At 38.1% G+C, this 22,544-nt stretch overlaps 3 protein-coding genes across 7 annotated transcripts; 1 reads left to right on the top strand and 2 right to left on the bottom strand.

Moving 5' to 3' along the window:
• Positions 1–6,118: 6,118 nt before the first annotated feature.
• Positions 6,119–16,327, bottom strand: gtf2e1 (general transcription factor IIE, polypeptide 1, alpha). Of its 3 annotated transcripts, none has more exons than XM_026296013.1 (6): positions 16,160–16,327; positions 15,290–15,606; positions 14,736–14,893; positions 10,115–10,310; positions 9,615–9,853; positions 6,119–7,848 (listed from the first exon to the last, which is right to left on the bottom strand). In XM_026296013.1, exons 2-6 carry the CDS (start codon positions 15,577–15,579, stop codon positions 7,391–7,393), a joined length of 1,341 nt encoding a protein of 446 aa, XP_026151798.1. In that variant the 5' UTR covers positions 15,580–15,606; positions 16,160–16,327; the 3' UTR covers positions 6,119–7,390. The 3 variants fall into 3 exon arrangements, with proteins under 3 accessions (XP_026151798.1, XP_026151796.1, XP_026151799.1); XM_026296011.1 differs by having other exon boundaries at positions 15,290–15,618; XM_026296014.1 differs by having other exon boundaries at positions 16,317–16,326.
• Positions 16,328–16,483: 156 nt separating this feature from the next.
• Positions 16,484–20,242, top strand: rabl3 (RAB, member of RAS oncogene family-like 3). Of its 3 annotated transcripts, none has more exons than XM_026296396.2 (8): positions 16,484–16,614; positions 17,128–17,219; positions 17,517–17,646; positions 17,740–17,854; positions 17,993–18,143; positions 18,774–18,845; positions 19,239–19,277; positions 19,442–20,242. In XM_026296396.2, the coding sequence occupies exons 1-8, from the start codon at positions 16,569–16,571 to the stop codon at positions 19,496–19,498; spliced, it is 702 nt and encodes a 233-aa protein (XP_026152181.1). In that variant the 5' UTR covers positions 16,484–16,568; the 3' UTR covers positions 19,499–20,242. The 3 variants fall into 3 exon arrangements, with proteins under 3 accessions (XP_026152181.1, XP_026152182.1, XP_026152183.1); XM_026296397.2 differs by having other exon boundaries at positions 17,128–17,213; XM_026296398.2 differs by having other exon boundaries at positions 16,558–16,614; positions 17,128–17,223.
• Positions 19,268–21,561, bottom strand: LOC113123977 (mast cell protease 1A-like). The gene is made up of 5 exons (XM_026296395.2): positions 21,436–21,561; positions 21,175–21,322; positions 20,747–20,885; positions 20,239–20,499; positions 19,268–20,096 (listed from the first exon to the last, which is right to left on the bottom strand). The coding sequence occupies exons 1-5, from the start codon at positions 21,485–21,487 to the stop codon at positions 19,917–19,919; spliced, it is 780 nt and encodes a 259-aa protein (XP_026152180.1). The 5' UTR covers positions 21,488–21,561; the 3' UTR covers positions 19,268–19,916.
• Between the last annotated feature and the right edge of the window lie 983 nt (positions 21,562–22,544).

A 22,544-nucleotide genomic window follows, 5' to 3' on the forward strand; every position in this document is an offset into this window, starting at 1 on the left:
AAACCTGTGTCATACATCAAACACTTTGTTGAGACTGCAACTAGTTTTTACCAGACTGGATCTGCATGTCATATACTGTGTTTTCAGAGCAATTCAGCCAACCAAAAGGTGCTGTAACTGTTCATGCATACATGTACTGTTAGTTTATATGAAAAAGGAGTTTATTATTATTATGAGGTTTCAATTATGAGGTTTCAATTCTAAAATGACGCCTGCTCCAACAATGACATCAAGTCGGAAGCTTTTACTCCACAAATGGTCAGATGTGATTGACCATTTGTCTGAAAAATGCTCTGAATGTCCGTTTAAAGCAATGTTACTTAGAACAGTAATCTAAGATCGTAATGGTCCCGCTTCTATCCTGCATCTATCCTGCCTTGGTAACAGTTTTCAAAACAAAACATAAATTCAGTCTAATTATCATCACAAAGACTGTGCTGGCTGGACACCAGGACTAATGTTTGTAAATTAAAAGTCTTCCTGGCTTAATGTAGTCATCTCTGAGATGGGACATTATAAATTAGATTAAATCATGTGAGAATTATAGAGAACCATAAGCAGAAGCATTTTTAGCCATTAGAAACTCATTTGTGTCCAGCAACATTTAAAACGTGCCAGTGATCCTTGAAAATGCTGATGGAGATTGACAGGGGATTGACACAATTCTTAGATGGACAGTAAACTGGAACATGAAACAAAACATGAAAAACACAGACAGATGCACTTTAAAGTATTTTTACACAGACACCAGGAAATCTAAAGATGCACAGAGCTGGTTACATGCAGACACATACCAGTGTCAACAGGAAAATGCATACTACTAGTAATACTACAACCAATAATAGAAATGGTATTGTTACTTTGTGTCTTTGATGATATCCCAGAAGTCCATGCATTCTGAGGAATGTGGAATAGCATAATCAATGCCTGCTGATGAAAGAGCTGCATTGAGTCCTTCACATGCCTTTGTCCCGATGTATCAGTGCTTCTCCTTCAAGTAAATGGACTCTTGAGAGCTGATTGAAGTGGACTATTGACCTCTGATCATTCCTGTCTCCGTGGGGAATCACTCTGAAGCTGTCATGACTGATTAATTTGTAAGTGATTTTCACTCCTGCTCTAGTGTCCTCTATGATGGCAATATTGATACTTATGTGATGTTCTCTATTGTGATATTAACACTTACCTGCTGTTGTTAGATTTGTCCACAGCTTATTGTGTGAGGACAAAAAAAAAAAAAAACAGATGTGCATCTTGTTTCCATAGAAGCAGACCTTTTCTTCAGCATACCTGTTGCTCACTTGTGTCGAGAGTGACCAGACATCTCCATTAAGAAAATATTGTTTAGCATTGTGCAATTATTCAAATATGATCAGTGTGACATTACTAAAATAAACTCATCCCTCAGCATACTTTGACTACAGACACAAAATTATAAGGCATCCATGACTTTGACTCCAACACTGCACTGTTTATATGACAGAGGGTGCAAATCACATAAGAGATGCATTAAGACTGTTAGTACCGGGTGTGCAGACCTGTGCTGTATGTCAGATCAAAGTGAATGCATATCCTCAGATACTGTATATCACTTTCATTGGCTCACGAATAAATAAGGTTCTTCTTTTCAAAATGGGTATTAAATACTTCCACAAAAGGTTAACAGCTTCTAAATAAGGACAGACGTTTGTCTTGGTGGCTGTGAGGAGAGCTAAGCAAGGCCAAGAGCATCACAACAACAACTAATTTTTAATGTCATCGACAATTTCCTGTTCACTGTCTCTGTGGTCTCCTCCTTTTTCTAAGGCTAGATATAAAAACACAAAAATAAGGAAAAAGGTGGCACTTTAAGTGGACTACACTGGTAATTTCCATGTCAACATTTTTATTTTTCTAACAAAAGCATCTGTGGTTGTTCTGTTATTGTGAGGGAGAGCGTCAGACAGAGGAGATAATGAGGACTTCTTTCTCAGGCAGCGAGCTGCACCAGGATGACGTTAAGAGAGCAGAGTTCCTCACTTCAAGATGTGGTAGATACTATAATTTTTTTATTGTTCAGCCATGTCCAATTTTGCTTTTTTGTCAGTACTTTCCAGCTAAAGCTGTTCTATTAAAGTGCTGTCTAGAAATCAAAAGTGTTAAAGAGAAATTTCATCTTGCAGATTAAAACAATTCATTTCATCCATCATCAGATCTCCTTGTCCACTCCTCCCACGTACATAAAAATGAATAGATGAATTGACGGATAGATTAATTGTTTTCTTAAGAGCTATCAGAATTCAAAGCGGGTGATGTGAGAGAACTGCAGGTTGAATGACAGACATGAAGTCATTAATCTTCAGCCTTTATTGGATGAAGAGTGAGGGCGACACCAACAATCGATCAAATCTTGTGTAATCTTCTCAGGCAAACCTCGACGTGCATCAGTCATTGCAAACTGCCTTTGTGAATCTGCACCCACATCCACACATGCTCCACACTGTCACAGATGAGCTCATATCCGTATATGATGATTTGTGTCCCAATCAGCAGAGGAAATATATGGAGAAGGAACTACAACAATAAAGATGTCATCAGTAAAAAGCTGACACTAATGTGCTCAAACCCCTACTTATGACTCTGATCTCCCAATTTTGAATCTTGGGAACGTTTGGGAAGTTTCTTTCAACATTCAACAATTGAGGAACACTGTTGTTCTCTTGAACATAAAAATGCAGTTTTAAGGAATGTTTCACACACCGACTTAGTACGCCAGTCCTAAGTTATAAACAATTCCTGCTTATAAAACAGTGAGTCAAAGGCTTATTTATTCTAGGCAAATTCAAAATGACTAAAACATGATGTGTATTTTTTAGGCCTACGTGTGTAAGACAGCTGAAAAAAATCATAAAATCCTCACACCACTAAGGGGAGTTTTATCATTATGAAAAGTAAAGGCTATCACATACAGCTACAGAAGTAAACATGACCTCTGGATCCTAACAATGAATATTGTTTAAAAAAGAATAACAGGTAATTGGAAAATCTGTATTTTTATTCACCTCGCTTTCTCTTTTTCTCCTACTACTGTCCTAAACTCCAAAATCTGTTACCCCATCTCAGAAAAGCCACTGCTGATCTTCAGGGTCCTCTGATTCTTTTTTCTTTTATAGCTTTGCGGATTTTCTGCTGAGCTCTCTTCACCTTCTTTATAACTCAGCCTTCCTCCCGACACTAAGGCCTGCACTAGCAGATCAATGGATCAGCATGAGGTTAGGCTTTTAATTGAGCTGTCCTGAAGGGTGGGGATGTTTTAATGAGGCCAGGTCCTGTTTTCATCCTGAACTTTGAGGCTCTGCCCTGCAGGTGTGCATCCTCTAACTTAAAAGGAATGCATGGGCTTGTACGGCTACACAAGAGGTGTCAGCCATCGCCAAGCTCCACTGCGGGGCTTGACATTTTCACCTGAATCCAATTCACCAAGTGCATAAATGATGCACACTATATGAAACATACATTATCAACAACAGGCACATTCTTAAGTGCATACAATGTTAGGCATTTGAGTTCCAGCTGGAGGCCCAATATCACAGCTCTATTCTGCTCTGCTCATGCTGGGATTTGTATAAATGTTACACTAGACTGTCTGCTTGTCCAGTGCAAACACAGTATTGTATTTACCCATTTATCATAACACAGACAAGTCCCACTCAGTAATATAACACAATACATTTTAAATAAGAACACTGCCCAGTATGTAAAAAAAAGTTTAGTTTGTTCCATACATCGCTGACAAGTGCATGTAAAGTAGGAAGGTAATTATGCAAATATTAAAACTAACCAAAGTTTTGCCTTGGAATAAGAGAGAGATTCAGCCAGCAGATGTTCATGGCTAGTATCAATCTTCCTGAAGCTGCTTGTAATTATTGTCTAGCCTCTAGAGCAGACAATAGAGTTATGACTCCCATGTTGGCAAACAGTCTTCTAATTACACATTACACACTACTTACACTGCAGACATGGAGCAGCATCCATTTAGCATCATGCTTCATGCCACCTGACATGTTAATTACAACAAACACTTGTTTTTTCTTCATTTCACCAGCTACTGAGACAGGCATATGTCCTCCAAGCTAAACAGCCCATGAAGGCTGTTTGTCCACTGGGCCACACCTCTGGCATAACACCATCACACAAAATAACAAGAGGAGAGGGTGGAGTAGGAAACAACTCAGAGGTCAAGTTAACTCTTTCTTCCTTCAGACACTTGTTCACATGCTTGTTCTTAGACGTACATGTCAGCCAGCAGTGGTGTAGCTCACTGCTGTGTTGTTAACATTTTTTTGGAGAGACGGATAAGCTGAACCAGGTTCTGGACTAGAGAAGATAAACAGTTAGCTTTAGAAAGGGTGGACCACATGAGGGAAGGTAAAAGATAGTAACTTACACTGCATGTGACTATAGCTGATAAGTTCATAGATATGATAGATAACCACTAACCTGCCTTTAAAGCAGCCATCACTGTCCATGAGGGGTGGGGGTAACATTGGGCGAGAGGTGCAGTCATCAGGTCTATCACTGGGCTGCCATGATTACATAAAAACAAACAAACAAACAACAAAAAATCCATGTTTCTCCACTGTCCTGTTTGTTTTGCCCTACTGCTGATTACCTGGATCAGGTGTGTTGAGCCAATCAGAAAATGGAAGATACCATCTCAGGGTGGAGTGTGGGAAGATAAACTGAATTGGTGTCTTCCAGTTTCTGATTGGCTGAACACACCAAGTAATCCAAGTAATCAGCAGTGGGTATAGCAGGGATAGTTAGAAAACACCAAGGACAGCAGCCCTCAGTGCCCACCCCTGTGCTAAATGGTCTGTGAGTGACATAGGCAGGAAACTGTCTGATATCATAACAGGCTTCAGGCAGAATATCTGCGTTACCTTCAGACAATTCCCATGACTGATCTCTACAAATCCACACGTGGAGGGCTGATATTTGCATTCAGAAAAATAGTGACAGTGCATGGGCTTTCTTTTAGGTAAATTCTCAGGCCATAGTGTGACCTTTTCACACAAGAGGCTAAATATCTAATAAGGAAATTGCCATTATAGCTGCTTTGCATTTTCACATCAATGTCTTCCATAGAGTACCACCCCAAGAAAAATCGTCATCATGATTCTTTCATTGAATGTTTTCAATATTTCAGCCTCTGGATGGCTGCAGTATATTGGGTTAAATATTTTCTTACATTAGTCTCTTTCAATATTTACTATATTGATTATGTGTTTAAAAGTTGCCTATTGATATAAACTCAGCTGTCATTCTTTATTGAACTGTAATTTATTGTAGCAAAACACTTCAAAGGAATTCCTGATGGAAATAAGTGTAAATGAAATTTTTATTGGGTAAAACAGAAATATGACTCAAACATACCCTGAGGAGTTAGAACCAATCACTTTTTTAAACTCCAGTAACATTTCTCTAACAGAAAACAGAAGGGACATTTCACTGAAACAGGCAGCATGACAGATGTAATATTTACCACTGTATCTGAAATAGCCTGTTCTCTGTAAATACTAGGCCCACACCAGAATTCTGATGTCAATTTTGAGATGAAATTGCCCCCATTATGAGTAGGTGACCCAGTGCTGCAGGTTACTGTGGTTACATCAAAGCAGTCATTATTCAGAAAACCACATAACAAAACACACTATATCCTGCTGGAACACAGCTGAAGGAGAGAGGGGATTGTGGTTGGCCTCAGTAAATAGTTAGAACAGGAGTGTGACGTAAAATAAACTGCATGTTTATCAAAACCTATTAGCATTCCCTGTTTGGAATCTTTATAATCCTGTAATAATCTGAGAAACCAGACTAGATACTGAAGAAAATGTGGATATGTCTTGTAATGGTTAGTATGAAGGCACTGTATAATACATGTAGCAATTCCTGCAATGCAGTGAGCTTTTTTTTCTTTGAAAGAAATTTGCATAATTTTTTATGTGGAGTGTAATTTGTACATCACTAATATACAGGCATTTTTCCAATTCTAAATTTAAATTAATCTGACACACTTAAAATTACCATAGTTTCAAAACTAAATAGCTTTCAAAAATAAATAGCTGATAGCAGTAGGGCCTGCTCAAGAAACATTTATTTCATAAAACATAAGTAAAATTTGACCAACATAAACTTAAAAAATAATTTTGGAACACAAAGGAATAAAAATCTTTCACAGTGCTGTTAAGAAATGGAATTGGTGCCAGACTGCAATGACAGCATCTCACTGGTTTAACTTTGAAGTAGATGGAGAAAGACAGTGGGACCACTGGCCTTCTGACATGGTCGAAGGAAAACTTATTCTGTGAGGAAAGTAAGAGCAAATATAACTGAAAGTACAAAACAAAGCAATGTTTGTTTATTTTTATAAAGTGAATTTAATACAACAAAAACTGAAACAAAAAGTTCTGTACACCATTGGTGTCATCAGTTTATCTGTCAGTCCCTATCATATTCAAATGATTAAATATGACATGTATTATGACGTTAACGTATTTATCATTTTCACTATTTGGGAAGACAAACATCACAGCGCCCCGTATTTTTTTATTCTGAACTGCTTTCGAGTCTGTTCTTTTCCATTAACTATCCTAATCTGACTTCAGTTCCACTCTAACACATTTACCACACTGTACTGGAGTATCTTATTCCAGATTTCTCAAAATAAATGTTTTACCATTAACTAGGCCAGTGTACCCATATCTACTTTAATCACTTGTATTTATCATTTGCCTGGTATGACCTTTTAATTCTCTTTAAATAAACCTGCTAACTTGTTTTGGATAAACAGAAAATAGTCAGCGAACACCTCGTCTGCAGTCGCAGACTAGAATAACATGTCAGCAGCAGCTTGTCTCCATCACATTACTGCTGCACACTCAGATGTTTTTTGGCAGTTCTCACACCCCAATAAACAATCAATGCAGTTATAAGCAAAAATGGACTTAAAGTATATTTTAAAAAATGCTTATGCTTGATGTATGAGATCCATGTCTGCTGGCATTACATTGAAATTAAAAATATACAAAAAGACTAAACGATACTAACTGTACAAACTACAGCCGGCCATCTCCCTACTGGTTTGGTGGCTTTAGCAAATACTTGGGACAGAATACTACAAGTGTGATCACTTAGGCAACACTGTCAAAGCATGTCCTTGGTTCTTTTATTGCAGGAACACAAAGCTTACTGTAAATACTTATTGAGCAGCATCTTGTTTTCCTCTTGAGCAGTCATGTCCACAAACATTTCCTCAGATATCAACATTGACAGTGTGAGATAGTAGAGGTATATGTTTGGGAACATTATGTGTGTGTAAATGTATGTATACAGAAGTGTGTGTTTGCATTTAGAAGAACATGTCCTGGAAGAGGTTTCGTCCCATTTCAATGTAGGCCTCTTTCTCCTGTGCAGACATCTGCTCCACTAGTTCTGGCCTTTGGCTCACCTCTCGATATGAGAACGGGCGGCCTCCCACCATCACTACTGGCTCATCTCCCACTTCCTCAAACTCATCATCGTCTTCCTCCTCCTCCTCCGCCCGATGCTTAGCAGCTGCAGTGGGCGGAGGACCTGACGGAGGCTCATCATCTGATTCGCTCGTGTCGCTCTCTGAATCGCTTGCATTGGCTGTGGCGGAGGCAAGGCCTCTGGCAGCAGCACTTGCTCCACCAACACCTCCGCCTGCTCCTGCCACAGCCCTCTTCTCATGGATGAGCAGAGCTCGCATCACCTCTTCATTTTCATCTGCCTGACCAATTCCACGACCAGCTGTGCCATCATGGGCTTCGGGTACAACATCTCCACCTGTGGAAACAACAACCATGTATTACAATTAGAAATATATTCACTCATAAAATCATTTTTTATAACTTGTGCTGGAACTTAAATTCAGGATGCTTGTGAAGATTATTACATTTTTCCTGGAAGAAAACATCAAGATTTTAGGAGGTGGTGACAGTATGTCTGTTCTATCTCTCAGCCTTATCAATCATCATTCTGCAGCCACTCTGTACACGGTCAGAGATTTTCTATGAAACAAGAACCCCTACTCTGTAAGACCACTAGAAAACCTCTGATGAGACTGAATGTTGGTGGAGCTAATGAAGCAAAGTGGAACAACAATTAATTAATTGTACCATGTCAATTTTATAAAGCTTCCAGATATTTTTATATCATGTCAAAAATTTAAGATCATCAGTATAATAATTTTGAACAACAGCTTTCAGCTCAAGTAGAAAAAAAAAAAAAAAAAGATGGCCTAATTTAGTTTTCTACAGCTGTTCTTCAGCATGTGAGATGCATTTAATCAGTCAGAATCTACACACTGTTGAAGGACTCAGGGGCCAAAAAACACTGGACCCAGTCATCTCTACATATGCAGTACTATCTGTTAAAGCTTTTTTTTTTTAACCGTGTCACCTTCCGATGTCATGTCTGTTTCCAGGCTTCACTCGGCAACAAGATCATTGCAGGCAGTTGGACAGACACACACCTCAGAGACAGGACGTTTGGAAGGGATAATTCATGCAATTTCCACAAGAATGGATTTTATTAATGAGCAATCCCTGCTCTGCCATGCACTAATCAAGTCTCTGATTATTTCAATTAAGTAATTACGATTTTGTGGAAGCCTGGCCAGGCCTGATTGCTGCATGCCCTTGGGTAGAGAAACAATGTCAGCTTAAGATAGCTTGGTGGAAGACCTCTCTGACACAGGAAGGTAATTTGGGTTGACCTGTAATAGCCTGTTTCGACTTCAGAGAGCACAGACAGAAATTATGGATCAGAAAAACCCAGCCAAAGGTGTGGCCAATCTACAGTTTTATCATTCTTATTCATGTGTTCTGTATACATGAGGCTACACGATGTTCTGAAAGAGGGACCTCACCCACTGCTCTTCCTGAGGTTTCCTCAAATTTTTTTCCCCACATTTAAAAGGATTTGGGGGTTGTAGCTTTTCTTTATCTGATTTGAGAGTAAGGATAGAAGATATCATATGCTGTACAGATTGCAAAGCCATTTGAGGCAGATTTCTGCTTTTTGATATTGGGCTTTTTTTTTCTTTCCTGAAAGATCAGTGCATACAGCAAGTCACACCATGAACAAGAAATAACACTTGAGATTAACGACAGTGGAAACAGCAGCTGACAGTGGGAGGAATTTTAATGTCTAATTTAACTTCTGACTCAGTGAGTGGGAATTTGTTTTAACATGGGAAAAACAACTGCACCATGTGGCAGTACTTGGCTTCCACAATCTATTGTTTCTTTAAGGAAAATTCATTATGAAGAACATTTACATTTCTGTGAGGCTTGTGATGATATTAAGATAAAATGAATGCTAGAATCTTGTTCTGTCATTTTATTATCCAGTGAAAAAAGCAAAACTATTATAGGCAAGATAGTGATAGGTGCATGCAACTTCTCTAAAAAATTATATGGTCCTCCACAAAAAGTGTCTAACATCAATTTTTTCTACAAACAGAAACTACCACAATGATGTAAAGTACCCATAAATTCCAGGCTTTGTGGCTTAGTGTCTGGGTGTGAAGCAAAGCAAACGTTACTTACGGCTCTTGAGGATGTCAGGCTCGCTGTAAGCACCGTGCACAGTGCTCTGGGTCAACCAGACAGGCCTCTCCTTAGGTGCCTTGCTCTCACTGGCCTGCTTCTGTTGGTCATCCTGCTCCTCCATGCTGATAACCACATTCTGGGTGTACAGGTCAGCATAGGAAGAGCTTTTGCTCGACCAGGCTTCACGGTGCTGGTTGCTTGCAGTGCTTCCTCCCAATGCTGCAGCACGTTCACGGCTAGAGGAAAGATTCAGCAAATACGATTAAAATTATGTGCAATGGTTAAATTACACATGAAAAAATTGTTAGTAATTCATTCAAGCTGAAGTTTGTGGCACTATAGAAATGAATTCCATTGAGCCATAAACATCAACAGTTATTGATAAAAGAAGTGACCGCCTTCCACCTGTTGTCCGAGGATGTGACTCAGAGGGACCAGTGTGAAGCGGACTAAGGACAGTGAATGCTGTTTTTCTGTAACACTTGTGAGAAACTAACCTCTGTTTGAGAGCAGGAATCTCAGCAGGCTCAGGTTCCAGCAAGTCATGAGACAAGTTGATATCTTCAGTCTCACGTAGGAGAGCATAGATTGGTTCGATCTGCTCATTGAAGCGTGCCACCAGTGTCCTGGCATCAGGACAGACAGACTCATCCTCCTCTACCTCGGTCTGGCAGAAGGTGCAGCGAAATGTACCTTTGGGTAAAAAAAAAAAAAAAAAAAAAAAAAAGAACTCATTTTAAAACAAGTGAGAAGGGATATTCTGGCAACTTGCCTGGGCATCAAGCCCGGTACATATGTAACCTGCAAAAATTATCTCTGACAGATAAAAATGTATTTACATTACTTCACTAGTACAAGCATGGGTGAACTAAATGTGGGAAAGCAATAATAGCAATGTTATTTTAATTATGTGACATACATTGAAATAAATATTTAAAAAACCTATTGCATGTGTCTGGTCAGTGACTTATGAAATATGGAGCTTTTTGTCATGTTAACATTTTTCAATGGCGATTACGCAGCAGATCATCTAAGATAACCAGACATTACAATTTATTCAATTGTGATTAACTTTTTGGTGAATAACTTCATAAACAATACATTATTCCTGCAAGGGCCTTGGGACCTTGTGTTCTACCGATAATAAGAAGGGCATGCTTGGCCATCTGCTTCACTGGCTGTTTTCAGTTTTAGTAATGGGAGCTGTTCCAGCATTAGCACAATCTCTGCCTTGTCTCTATGTGTGCGAGAGTCGGGGGAAAAAAAACAAACAAAAAAACAAAGTGTGTTGGGGAAAAGAGTGTGTGTGTGTGTGTGTGTGTGTGTGTGTGTGAGACGCACGGACACACAGAGGGAGAGATACATTCATTGGTGCCACAGTGAAGCCTTAGATACTTGAAAAGACAGAAATAAAACACTGCATATGCCATCGTCAGAACATATAAATAAATTGACATGCTGGAAACAAGAAAATTAGCGTTTAGACAAAAGTTCAACTTTTTCTGATGCTGGAGAGGTTATCGATACAAAACGTAACATGATCATTTGAAGCATGTCTTCTCAAACCAACGTGATTGATCACAATTAATGAAATTACCAATAGTTGAGTTCTACTAGTCTGAAACAAACCTTAAAGAAGAAATGTTTTTAAAAAGTAATGTTTATGCAGCTCTCATCTTAAAAAAAAAAAAAAAAAAGGAAAAGAAAAAGCAAAATCAGTCTAACAGCTGGGGGAACATACATGTCATGTCATATTCAGAGCTACAAGTTTTATGACTCTCCTTTTTTGGGTCAGAATGAGCTGGGAGCCCAGTAATGTCATGTCCTATCCCTGTGAGGTCACACTGAGTGTTGCTGGAAGCAACTGGTCCATGGGACTACCACTACGTGAGCTCCAGGTACTTTTTTTTTTTTTTTGTCAGCTTTTGTCAAGGTGCAGGGCTGCTGCCTACACAGCGACATTTGATACCAGTTGAGATATGCTGAAACAAGAGAGTGCAAAGAAACTGACAAGACAATTGTAAATGTGTCAACATGGAAATGCTGACTGTTCCAAAACACTACCAGGAAGCTGGGAATGTGGACCATTTCCAGCATGAAATTTATACAGGTTATTAAATACATTTATCCATTTGGAATTTATGTATTTTCTTTCCTTGAAGTAGCTGTATGTGGCATTTTGGGCTATAATTTTTTAAGAGTCACTGTAGATACACCCACATTCTTACTTTATTATTCGAAAATAACCAGTAAAACATAATTTGAGGATCTGGGAAGCCCATTCTCTTCTTTTGCTGAACAGTGCAGAACAAAACATCACATCAAACGAACACACAAAAACAAATAAATTAATTAATAATAATCACAATTCGAAATAAACTCCTTAAAACCATTTCTTGGGTGAAAAAATTATTTATATTTAACCTTTGCTAAAAGGTAAGAGAGACTGTATTTAAAGGCCTTTATCAGCACAATGTGTATCCTAGCGACATTGCCGAATGATTGGTAATCAATTGGCAGACAGTTCAATCTTCATGCTTCATTCTGAGTCAAGCATACAGTTTATGAATCAACACAATTATAAAAGGTCAATAGAGGTATATATATATATATATATATATAGAGGTCAAAGATATATCTTCTCAAAATATCAACAAAGCAAGCACAATATTTTTCTATTGCATTATTATTTCATTGCAATGCAAAATTTCATGCACTTTTAAGCAAACAACTAAAAGCATCACCAATATGCAAAAATTCTGGCCACGCAACTTACAGAAAATTAAAATCAACAATTTCAGATTTCAGTGGACCTACTATTCAGCTGAGGAATAACTAATGACTCAAGGGAGGTGATTATGCTTTGGTTTTGTCAATCAATTAATGATTTCAAAACCAAAGGGTGAAATTACATCTATCCCAGTGCCATGGTTATTTGGTTCTCTCTCTCCTTTAAATTATCTATATCCCCCTGCCTAAGATGATTAGGGCTTTCTGATTGGTTCCATGAACCACATGTCAAACATGCACAAACACAATATTATGGATAACTCCCCATGATAAGTGAGTGATGTGATGCCCATTTAGAAGCAGGCTTTTGGACAGCTGCCAGCCCATATTGACACTGAGTGAATCAGTGTGACAAAACGGGCAAAGAAAAAAAAAAGTGTATAAACAGTGTGGTTAGGGTGAAAGAAACAGAATGACTCGTGCATTACGACAAAAAACAGCAGATATTACCCTCTTCCATTATTACAGTCAGCCAACCTGTCGATATCACTGCATGTCTCAGATTTCATTCTGCACAATCCATTGCTGTCAAATTCTCACTTTTTTAAGCACAAAACGAAACCTGCAGTTTGGTTAAAATATTTGTTGGCAGGCTAAGAATGGACGTAAAGCCCAAGGGCCGCTCTTCCATTTATGATGTGAAAGCCTAATTCACGCATTGGAAAGTGTGCATTTTTTCTTGGACTATAAATGGAATTTAGGAAAATAACTCTTATCAGCTGCTGGATGCAATATAGAACAATTAATGGCCATATAGGAGGCACTGGGAATCCTTTGGAAGTCCAAGTGGTTTAAATGAGATAGCAAAACAAAATCCAATTGCAGGAGGAAATACTTTGGGTGGGACAATATCTGACAGTGGAGTCTCTTATTGACTTTTGTGAGTAAAACCTTTTTGAATCTTAAATGTTTGCCAGGTTACAATAGAATTGATTTCTCCTGTTAAGTGGGCTATACACAGGACTGAAAAGAATGCGTTTGAATTTGATATTTGAAAATAGTGATTTGAAGCTTGCACTAGAACCATCTCCTTTCAGCAGCTGTAATTCATATTAAATAGGTAAAGGTAGTCTAAGACACATATCATGCCATGATACACGATTAATACACATTTAAAGAGACTCATCCACACACTACCAACACAAACTCAACTCCGACATGGCAGAATAGTAATTAGCAGAAAATATGTCTTCTAGCTCATCCTGGATCATTTGCAGATCATTAGCCTCAATTAGGGTTTCAGTGAGTGTCCATTTACTGCTAATAGCAAATGCACTGTTCATCCCTAGAAACAACACAAAGTAGGCTGAAGGAGTATAATGGGATCAGCATACTATGGTTGTTACACATATGAGAGATTAAAGGAAAAGCTTAAACTAAGCAATTCATTGCTTTAACACAGCTTAAAATTTATGACATTTGTTTGAAGCAGAAATAAGACATAATGCATTAAAAAAATATCTTTTTAGTTAGGTAACATAAAACAGGCTGAGAAAAAGCATGCTGGTGAGCCATTTTTAAAATTGTTACAGCTAATGGATGGCTGGAGGCATAATCTTTTTTTTTTAATAAGTGCTATCATTTCTTTCTTATTATGGACCTGATGTGCTAAACAAACCTTAATACAGTTATTACTGTATCTGTGTGAGTACATTTGACCGAAGTTAAGCTGAGCAATGACTGCCATCTAGAGGTCAACTACACATTACACTATAAAAACAACATGAACCACTAATAATTTATATTTTCCCATTACTGTAAAGAATCTAAGGGAAGAAAATAGATCTTACTGACTTTTCTGCTCTTCGAAAACACCATAGTGATACATCTGTTTCTCCACATATATTCCAGATTTGAATTTTGTTTTCACTTGCCTAAATTATTCATGGTAAACACATTAAATTATCTAACAATCACAGTTTCCAGTCTTGGATATATGGAAGCACTTGTACTTAGGGAAACATTAAAACTGAGAAACTTACATGTAATCAAATCTAACCTGAAAAATATTTTTGATCAGGATTACTTGTTTGTTGATCATGTGTCAAGTGTAAAATGAATGTAATGTTTCTCTTATCTTTTTTTAGTGATTATTTGTAACGAATAATGTAATGTCATTTCAATAATTTATTCTCCAACCCAGTGTTTCTAGATGAACATCTTGTAAGGGGGCACTGAAATCAAACAATGCTGTTGAAAATGACCTTAATCATGGTGAATGTTGTTGTATGGAGCATTTACACATACTTACTTTGTTATATTGAATCATATTTAAGATCAACAACATAAAGATGTTACAGAACTGTTTATAGTTTTCTTATTGTTTACCTGTCATAGGGTCAAACAGCTGGTTTGCCTCTAGGTCGGTGAATGTGGAGAAGCAGCAGGGGCATCGGAAGGAGGCACGGTTGGTGGAATCACGCTCATCTGTCTCAATGCGCCGTCGCATGTGATCCAATTTATATTTCACCACATTGACCAGTACCCTGAACGTCAGATTGATAGAGCTTTATAGTATGCAACATATTAACAAGAGAAGTTAATTCATTCTTCATGGTGCTACAAAAGGGAAAAAACTCTATGTAAAAAGATAATTTGTTTTTAAAAGAAGCACACTTGGTACCTATCAACTATATCTTATATGTAAATGTTTTAGTTTAGTGTTTAGTACTTTGAGTTAGGATGTTTTTTGTTTGGTTTTTTTGACTATAAGTCTTATTTGTATCAAGGTGTAGTGGGCTTAGTTCACAGACCTTAAACTTTACAGCTACTATTCATCACAAAATAGATCTACCGGTTAATAAGGTGATGTTACTGTGTGTTTATGTGTCTATCACCTGCTCTGTGACATGCAAACTAAAAATAAGGAAATAACTCCAGACCTGTAGTTGATAAAGTAGTAGTTGTGCCGTGTTGTCTTGCCATCAGGGGCTGTCTCCACTCTCATGCGGCACTTGACGAACTTGTCTGCCTTCAGGGTGTTGAGTACTGAGCGCAGCTGTTTACGGTCAAACTTCAGCAGCTCCAGCATGTCTTCCTCACGTACACAGGGATTACGGATCAGCACATCCAGGGCCAAGGCATGCTCCACACCATAGAAACCCCTTACAACCTGCTTCGCCAGGCGCTTAAGTGATGCAGGAACCTCGGTCAGTAGCTCTGGTTCTATCATCTTTTTCACAAGATCTCTGAAAAAGGGCTGAAAGGCAGTCTTTTTGTTCAGAGGAGAGGAGTATAAACAGAAAACAGCTAAATCAGTAGGTAAGTAACCTTAATCACTCAAATCTTGAGAGTAACATTGAGTCCAGTTTGAGTTGCATGAATTCAATGAGATAGATGCGAGAGGAGAGAGGAGGGTGGACCTCTTGTGGCGTCCCCTCCCCTCTCTTTGACTATTTCCATCAAGATGAGTCGCTCCTGCTAAACTGGTAGACAAACTCTAAACCAAGACACCCGGCTGCTGTGTGCTCCCCTGCACCAAGTGACTGACAGCACTGACACGCCGGATGAGAGCAACGTAGCTTTGCGTTTGCTAGCTCGAACCAAGCTACAGGAAAATAACAAAAAACAAATACAGGAAAATAAGGAAGCAAGTCGGCTGTAGCTACTGATGCTATACTGCTATAGTTAGCCACTGAGCTTATATTCGCTTTACTAGTAACAAATCACTATTTATGTTGTCTTTACCTAAGGCTTAGTCGATGCTAACCTTATTCACGTTAACTGAACTTGCAGCCAACACGGTATCTTACCGGAAACTGCCTATATTTCACCAACAAGCTAAAGTTCCTGCTTCCTTAGGTGGCGTTGGACTACACGCTGACTGTGTGTCAAAGAAGCTCACACTAAAAGACACACATTTCCACATTTTCCCATTTAAGGTGCCAATTAGGTAACATGCTTCCTTACAGCTTGAGAAGACAACCCCGGAAGAAAAACCAAAACCGCAACCGCAAAGTTGTTCCTAAATTCTAATTGGCCGAAGTGTTAAAGCACAAGTTCGATAGCCAATAGAAACAAAGCGTCGTTGATTGAGAGACGTTTAAACCAATAGCTCTTGTTTTTGTCAGACGACGTAAAACCAATAAACAAAAAATAGCAAATAAGATGTGAAGGCGGGCTCTTTGTTGTTTTCTTCCGGGACGTCCCTGTCAGTAAATAATGGCTTCTCTTGACAGGGTAAAAGTATTAGTTTTAGGAGATTCTGGTGAGTTAAATGTTGTAATCTCAGTTGACCACATTACGGAACGTTGTTGTCTAAATATGTCTGAAGTTACTGCTAAAACCGGACAAAGGTGACGCTTGTTGCCTTCGGCTTAATGTAGGAACACGGGTCACTTTTCGTCCTGAGTAGTGAAGGAAGTCTGCTCAGAGTTAAACGAAGTAACACCTATTTAGCTATTTAAACATAATAGAAATTATAGAAACATGTTTGCCGAATTAAAGAGGGAAAACTAGTAGCTTATTAAAAACATTTACTGATGTCCTGCAATGTATGTGTTTTGAGAGACACTGAAATCATGTTACACTGGCATGTTTTTTCTGTGGAGGCTTGTTATCATTTTATAACCAGTAGATCCGGAAGTATTGATATAGCATTACTGAAAAAAGGTGAAATCCGCATTTAATGATCAGATAAAATATGTTTCTTTGTTTAAAACTCCTGCATTCTTTTCTTTTTTTAGATGTTTATTTATTTACTTGTTTGTTTGTTTTGCAGGGGTGGGCAAGTCTTCTTTGGTGCATCTTTTATGTCAGAATCAGGTTTTAGGAAATCCATCCTGGACTGTTGGGTGCTCAGTGGATGTACGGGTTCGTAAGTTGAACAACTAATTTGCAACATGTCAGAGATAATATGTAAAAGGATGCTGCTGGCCTTTTACATTTACCTCAGATAAACTAGAAGTACTTTAAATAATAATAATTTAAAGGCTGAAACATTGGAACCATACTTCTAAAAAACTAATTTCAGATACAGTGTAATCACTGACTTGACAACGTGTGATATAATATCAATCTAATGTATGATTCAACCTAGATCAGCACAGTGCATGGTACAGATCGGAGGGTTAAAATGACTTCACGGTCAAAATTATCAAACAATTACAGGTTCAAGATTATAAGGAGGGAACCCCAGATGAGAAAACGTACTACATTGAACTTTGGGATGTTGGAGGATCTGTTGGCAGTTCGAGCAGTGTCAAAAGCACCAGAGCGGTCTTCTACAATTCAGTTAATGGTAAAGCTGATTTTTTTTATGGTTATTTAAACAAATCTGAAATGACCCGGTTCATCATTTAGATATATTCTGTCATTTTCTGGATTCTTTTAGGAATTATTTTGGTACATGATCTGACAAATAAGAAATCCTCACAGAACCTTTACCGCTGGTCATTAGAAGCTTTGAACAAGGATTCCTCGCCAACAGGAGTCATTGTTTCAAATGGGTAAGTAGGTGTGCAGTGCTGTTATTATCTGTTTTAACAATACATACACACCAACAGAGCTGTACAAATTAAAGGTGATGAGTGACCCAAAATGTAGGTCTTTTGGGGAGTTTAGATGTGTTTTTTGTCTCCCTTCAGTGACTATGATCGAGAGCAGTTTGCTGAGAACCCAGTGCCTTTGCTGCTGATTGGTACCAAGTTTGATCAAATCCCAGAGAACAAACGCAGTGAAGTCCTCAACCGGACTGCCTTCCTGTCTGAAGACTTCAATGCCGAGGAGATCAATCTCGTATGTGCGAGGGTGGTTCTTTTTGCAATATAAACTTTCTTGTGACCCCTGGTGGGGCAATTAAAGGCCACGTGGCAGACAGCAATACATGCGAAATTATGAAAAAAAATTATTCTGCAAAAGCAAAAACATATTCATAAGCACAATTCAGAGAGAAGTTGTGATGAAATAAAATAAGACTCAGTCTCTGTACGAGACATGTCTATAGCTTAGTGAGTAGTATATGTATGTATGTATGTTCCTGTTTGCATCCCGGTGTAGAGGGGTATGGGTCACATGAGCGTGGTGTGGGGCAGAGGTTTTTATAGGCACACTCACCTACCTCAGGTAGAAGTAGACAGGGAGAGTCGGGTAGCCGTAACCTATGTTGACCACAGCGCTATTGCTGCCGCTGCTTTATCACTTTAATTTGCATGATTTACAGTATTCACAAGTCAGTAGCCTCTTATCTGTGAAATCTTGCTACACTGCTCTGTGATAGCTGAATGTTGTTTTAATAAACCACCTGAATGCATCCTGGATCCAGCGTCTTGTGTAGGCCTCTTTACAGCACGTCACAAATGTAGTTATAGGACCCACTCTCACCTTCTAAGCGTTTGCCTAAGCTGAAGTGCTGTTTTGTTTTCCCAGGACTGCACCAACCCAAGATACCTTGCTGCAGGCACATCAAATGCAGTGAAGCTTAGCAGGTTCTTTGACAAGGTGAGAAACCCAGAGCTCTGTAATGCAACATGCACTTCTGTTTGTGTACAGATTGGCCTCAAAATAAATGCAACATGTAAAGGACATTTTTTATCAGATCTACATTTTACACTAATTTTTATGTGGTATGGAACATGGAGCTTCAAAATGTTAAGTTTACTTGGCTTCTTAACTTAACTTTAAGTTGAAAATAACTTAAATTTTATATAATATTATAAAATGACATACTGTATGTAATAATGCTTATTAAAAGAAGTATAAAAATAGGTAATGTCTTGTTTTGTGTTGATATAAAGAAGGTAGCTTCAAGTCTTTGAAGTTCTCTCTGTCAACATAACATCTGGATATGTTAAATGAGTTAAAAGAGTTGAAATGTCATAAACCTCCTAACAGGTAATAGAAAAGAGATACTTCACACGAGATCCAAGTCAGGTAAGTTTTACATTTTCAATCTTTACTTGTAATCCAAAACTAAGATAAAACATCCCATTGTCATAATTATTTTAACAAAAGTATCATTTCACCTTAAAATTCAGAATTTGCTTGTGAGTATGGTGTAATTTTAAGATGGCGCACTTCTTTAACTTTCTCCGCAGATGACAGGTTTCACAGACAGAAAACGGTTCAACTTCAAAAGCTTGCACTATGACTGACAAGACCAGGATTCAAAACAGTGGCTTATGGTTTCACCCTAATGCGTGTGGGCTTTTACACCACAACCATCACACTTGCTGACATACTTTCTAAACCCCTGCCGTTTCCCCTCTACACTCATCAGTCTAAACACATTTTTCTCTTATATGGCAGTGGGAAAAAACAAAAACTTCTTTCAAAAATGACGAGACATGCACTAGCAGGATTATATGAAAGCATACAGGCCGATGCTAAAAATGTATAGAATTTTTGTTAAATTTCCCAATTGCAGCAAGTCTTTTCTATATGTTTAGGATACAACTAATTTAGTATTTTTCTCATGCAAAATATTCAGATATACCAGCCTCATGGCCATTCATTTTCTCTGTACTTGATTATTGAAATGAAGAGGTGAAGAAATGCCAATGTTCCTGGCCTCTAAGTAGAGGCTGATGTAACATTATCGTACTTCTTCATAATCTTCTTAATCCAGGGAAGAAAGAAATGGATTTTGGTGAAGACATGCGGATACTTGGGATTATTACAATCTTTTCCTTCAGTAAAAGCTATTATTCCCTGAGGCTTGTTGTTGCAGAGAAGTGGTCCGCCAGAATCACCCTAGAAAAAAGGCAAAAGCAGGACTTGATTGAGCCACATTTTCCAGGAATAAAAGTTTGTGAAATGTTGTGTTAGCATTATTATTGATGTGTTTTGTTGTATGTAATGGTCAGTTGTTTCTGCTTTGAATACATTTAATTACCTGACAGAGTCCTCCTGCCTTTTTGATAACCTTGGTGCATATCATGTGATTACTTCTGAAGTATTCTTTCCATATATATCGGCACTCAAAGCTGAACTGCAACTGCTCTGTGGTTTCCTTGAGTACATTTGAGGAAGGTTTGTTGGTTCCAGTTTTGCCCCAGCCCGCAACAACACATTTAATATTTGCTGGGATTTTCCCATCGTCATTAGGTAGATCAATGGGCTGTACATACTCGTTCAGTTTGGCATTGGTTTTTAACTGTGAAAGAGAAGAGAGTAGAACTGGAAATCACAGCAATTGTATTTGGTAGTTTGTGTATTTCATGAAATGACACCTATTTGTCAGACATGACAGCATGTTTCATCCTGAGTGCACATGTGCGAATCACTGGATGTCTTTAACTCTACAGAAGAAAATGAAACTGAAATGTATCAACTACATTGTACAAAATACAGAAATACTTAAGATCAGCTTTGATATCGACATTAACACCATTTCACTTTACCTTAAGTAGCATAATGTCATAATCATATAATCCAGTGAAGTTTGGATATTTATGGTATTTAGCCACTTGGATCGATTGCTGACTTTTTTCTGCCTTGCTTATGTCATGTGCTCCAAGTACCACAGTCATATCCTGAGGGCTAACAAGGAAACACACATTGCAAAAAATATTAACACTTATTCTTGGAAAGGGACTAAAATGTTGATGATAAATTGTCATAAAACCAACTTTGAAATAAAAAACGATATACCAAATAAAAATTTGTTACATCAATATATTTTCAAATAATAAAAACTATTAAAAGTGACAACAAATCCTTTGTAAATGACAAAGAATTCTGTAAACAATTGTTTAGCTGTGAATAATTAGTACCAGTTGCCATGTTAACTGTGTCACTCTCATTTTGTATTGACACAAAATAAACTCACTTATAGCAATGTGCTGCTGTCAGAACAAAGTTCTTTTCAATAAGTATCCCGCCACATGAATGGTGTCCCTGAAATTGGAGTGATGCCATGTAGGGTCTGGAATGAGGCTTCGAAACTTTACCACCTACTATGCCACTCTCAGTTGCACCTTGAATTGATAGAGAGGCTAAATTAATGCCCAGATTACAAAATACAAAAAATCATTTCTATAATGAACCTTTCTCCATCAATAATTTTCAAAGAAATTTCATCCAATCTTACCACCAAGAGTGAGGAGCTGGAAGACAAATACGGTGCAGAACATGTGCATCATGGTCGTTGTCCAAAAGTAAAAGTTAAAGAGTGGGTAACTCTTCCCCTACCACCTTTTGTAATGATGCATCAAACACCCACAACGGAAACTTTGGGGGCAGGTGTCAAAATGATTCTTGCACATACAAGCTGTAAGCACACTTTTTTTTTTTTAAAAACAGCAGCACATGTAAGACCCTTTTATGAAGCTAATTAAAACTGTCAACTTGTCCTGTAGAATTTATTAAAAATCAAAAATTGAAATTTCTAGTTTATAAAAGTATTTGGGCCCTTCAAATTGTGGTGGTCAGTTATGTCCTGCTTGCTTTAATTCTTCTTGAGATGTGTATAGAACTGGACTGAAGTCAAACTAAAGCCAGCAGTGGACAGACTGTCAGGACCACTGGGAGATTCACCAGTGTCCTGTAGGTCATTTGGCTGCAGTGACCAGTGATAAAATAGCAGCACCCTAAGTTGACGGACTCTCAGAATCCTCGCAAAAAACGCAACTTTCCAGTGACCAAAAAGACACCGGAGTGTCTGTCCCTGCAATACACATTCACCTGCTTGTCCGCAATATCGCAATTATAGAGTGACCTGTGATGGAGTCAAATTCCCAACCTCAAACAATGTTTTCAGTCTGCCCCTGAGTAAATGGACCCTTGGTCACAGAGCTTCACATGGTAGCACAACATGTGAGGGAGACCTGCTCCCTATGTACAATTAAAAAGCTCATTCTAAGAAATGCAATGGTTGGTCTAAGGTACTGAATACTTTCACACAAGAATTTCTTTTTTTTGCAGTTTTCTATTTAAAATATATTCTTTATTCATTTCAAATTGCCTTCACTTCGTTATTATGACATTGAAAAAAATGATATTTACTCTACAGGAAGAATTAAAGGTAAGAGGTAGAAGGTTGAATGGAAACCTGTGTACCAAGGCTTCACTGTGCACTTTGTGCAGTTTGCAAGAGTGCAAAGAAAAGCTATTTACACACCACTCACTCCCCCCACACACAAACAAACAGACACACTAACGCACACACAAAGCTATAATTTCCACCCTAGTTTCCATTAC

The sequence above is a fragment of the Mastacembelus armatus genome, chromosome 21 (genome assembly GCF_900324485.2).
Source record: "Mastacembelus armatus chromosome 21, fMasArm1.2, whole genome shotgun sequence".
NCBI classification, from domain to species: Eukaryota; Metazoa; Chordata; class Actinopteri; order Synbranchiformes; family Mastacembelidae; genus Mastacembelus; species Mastacembelus armatus.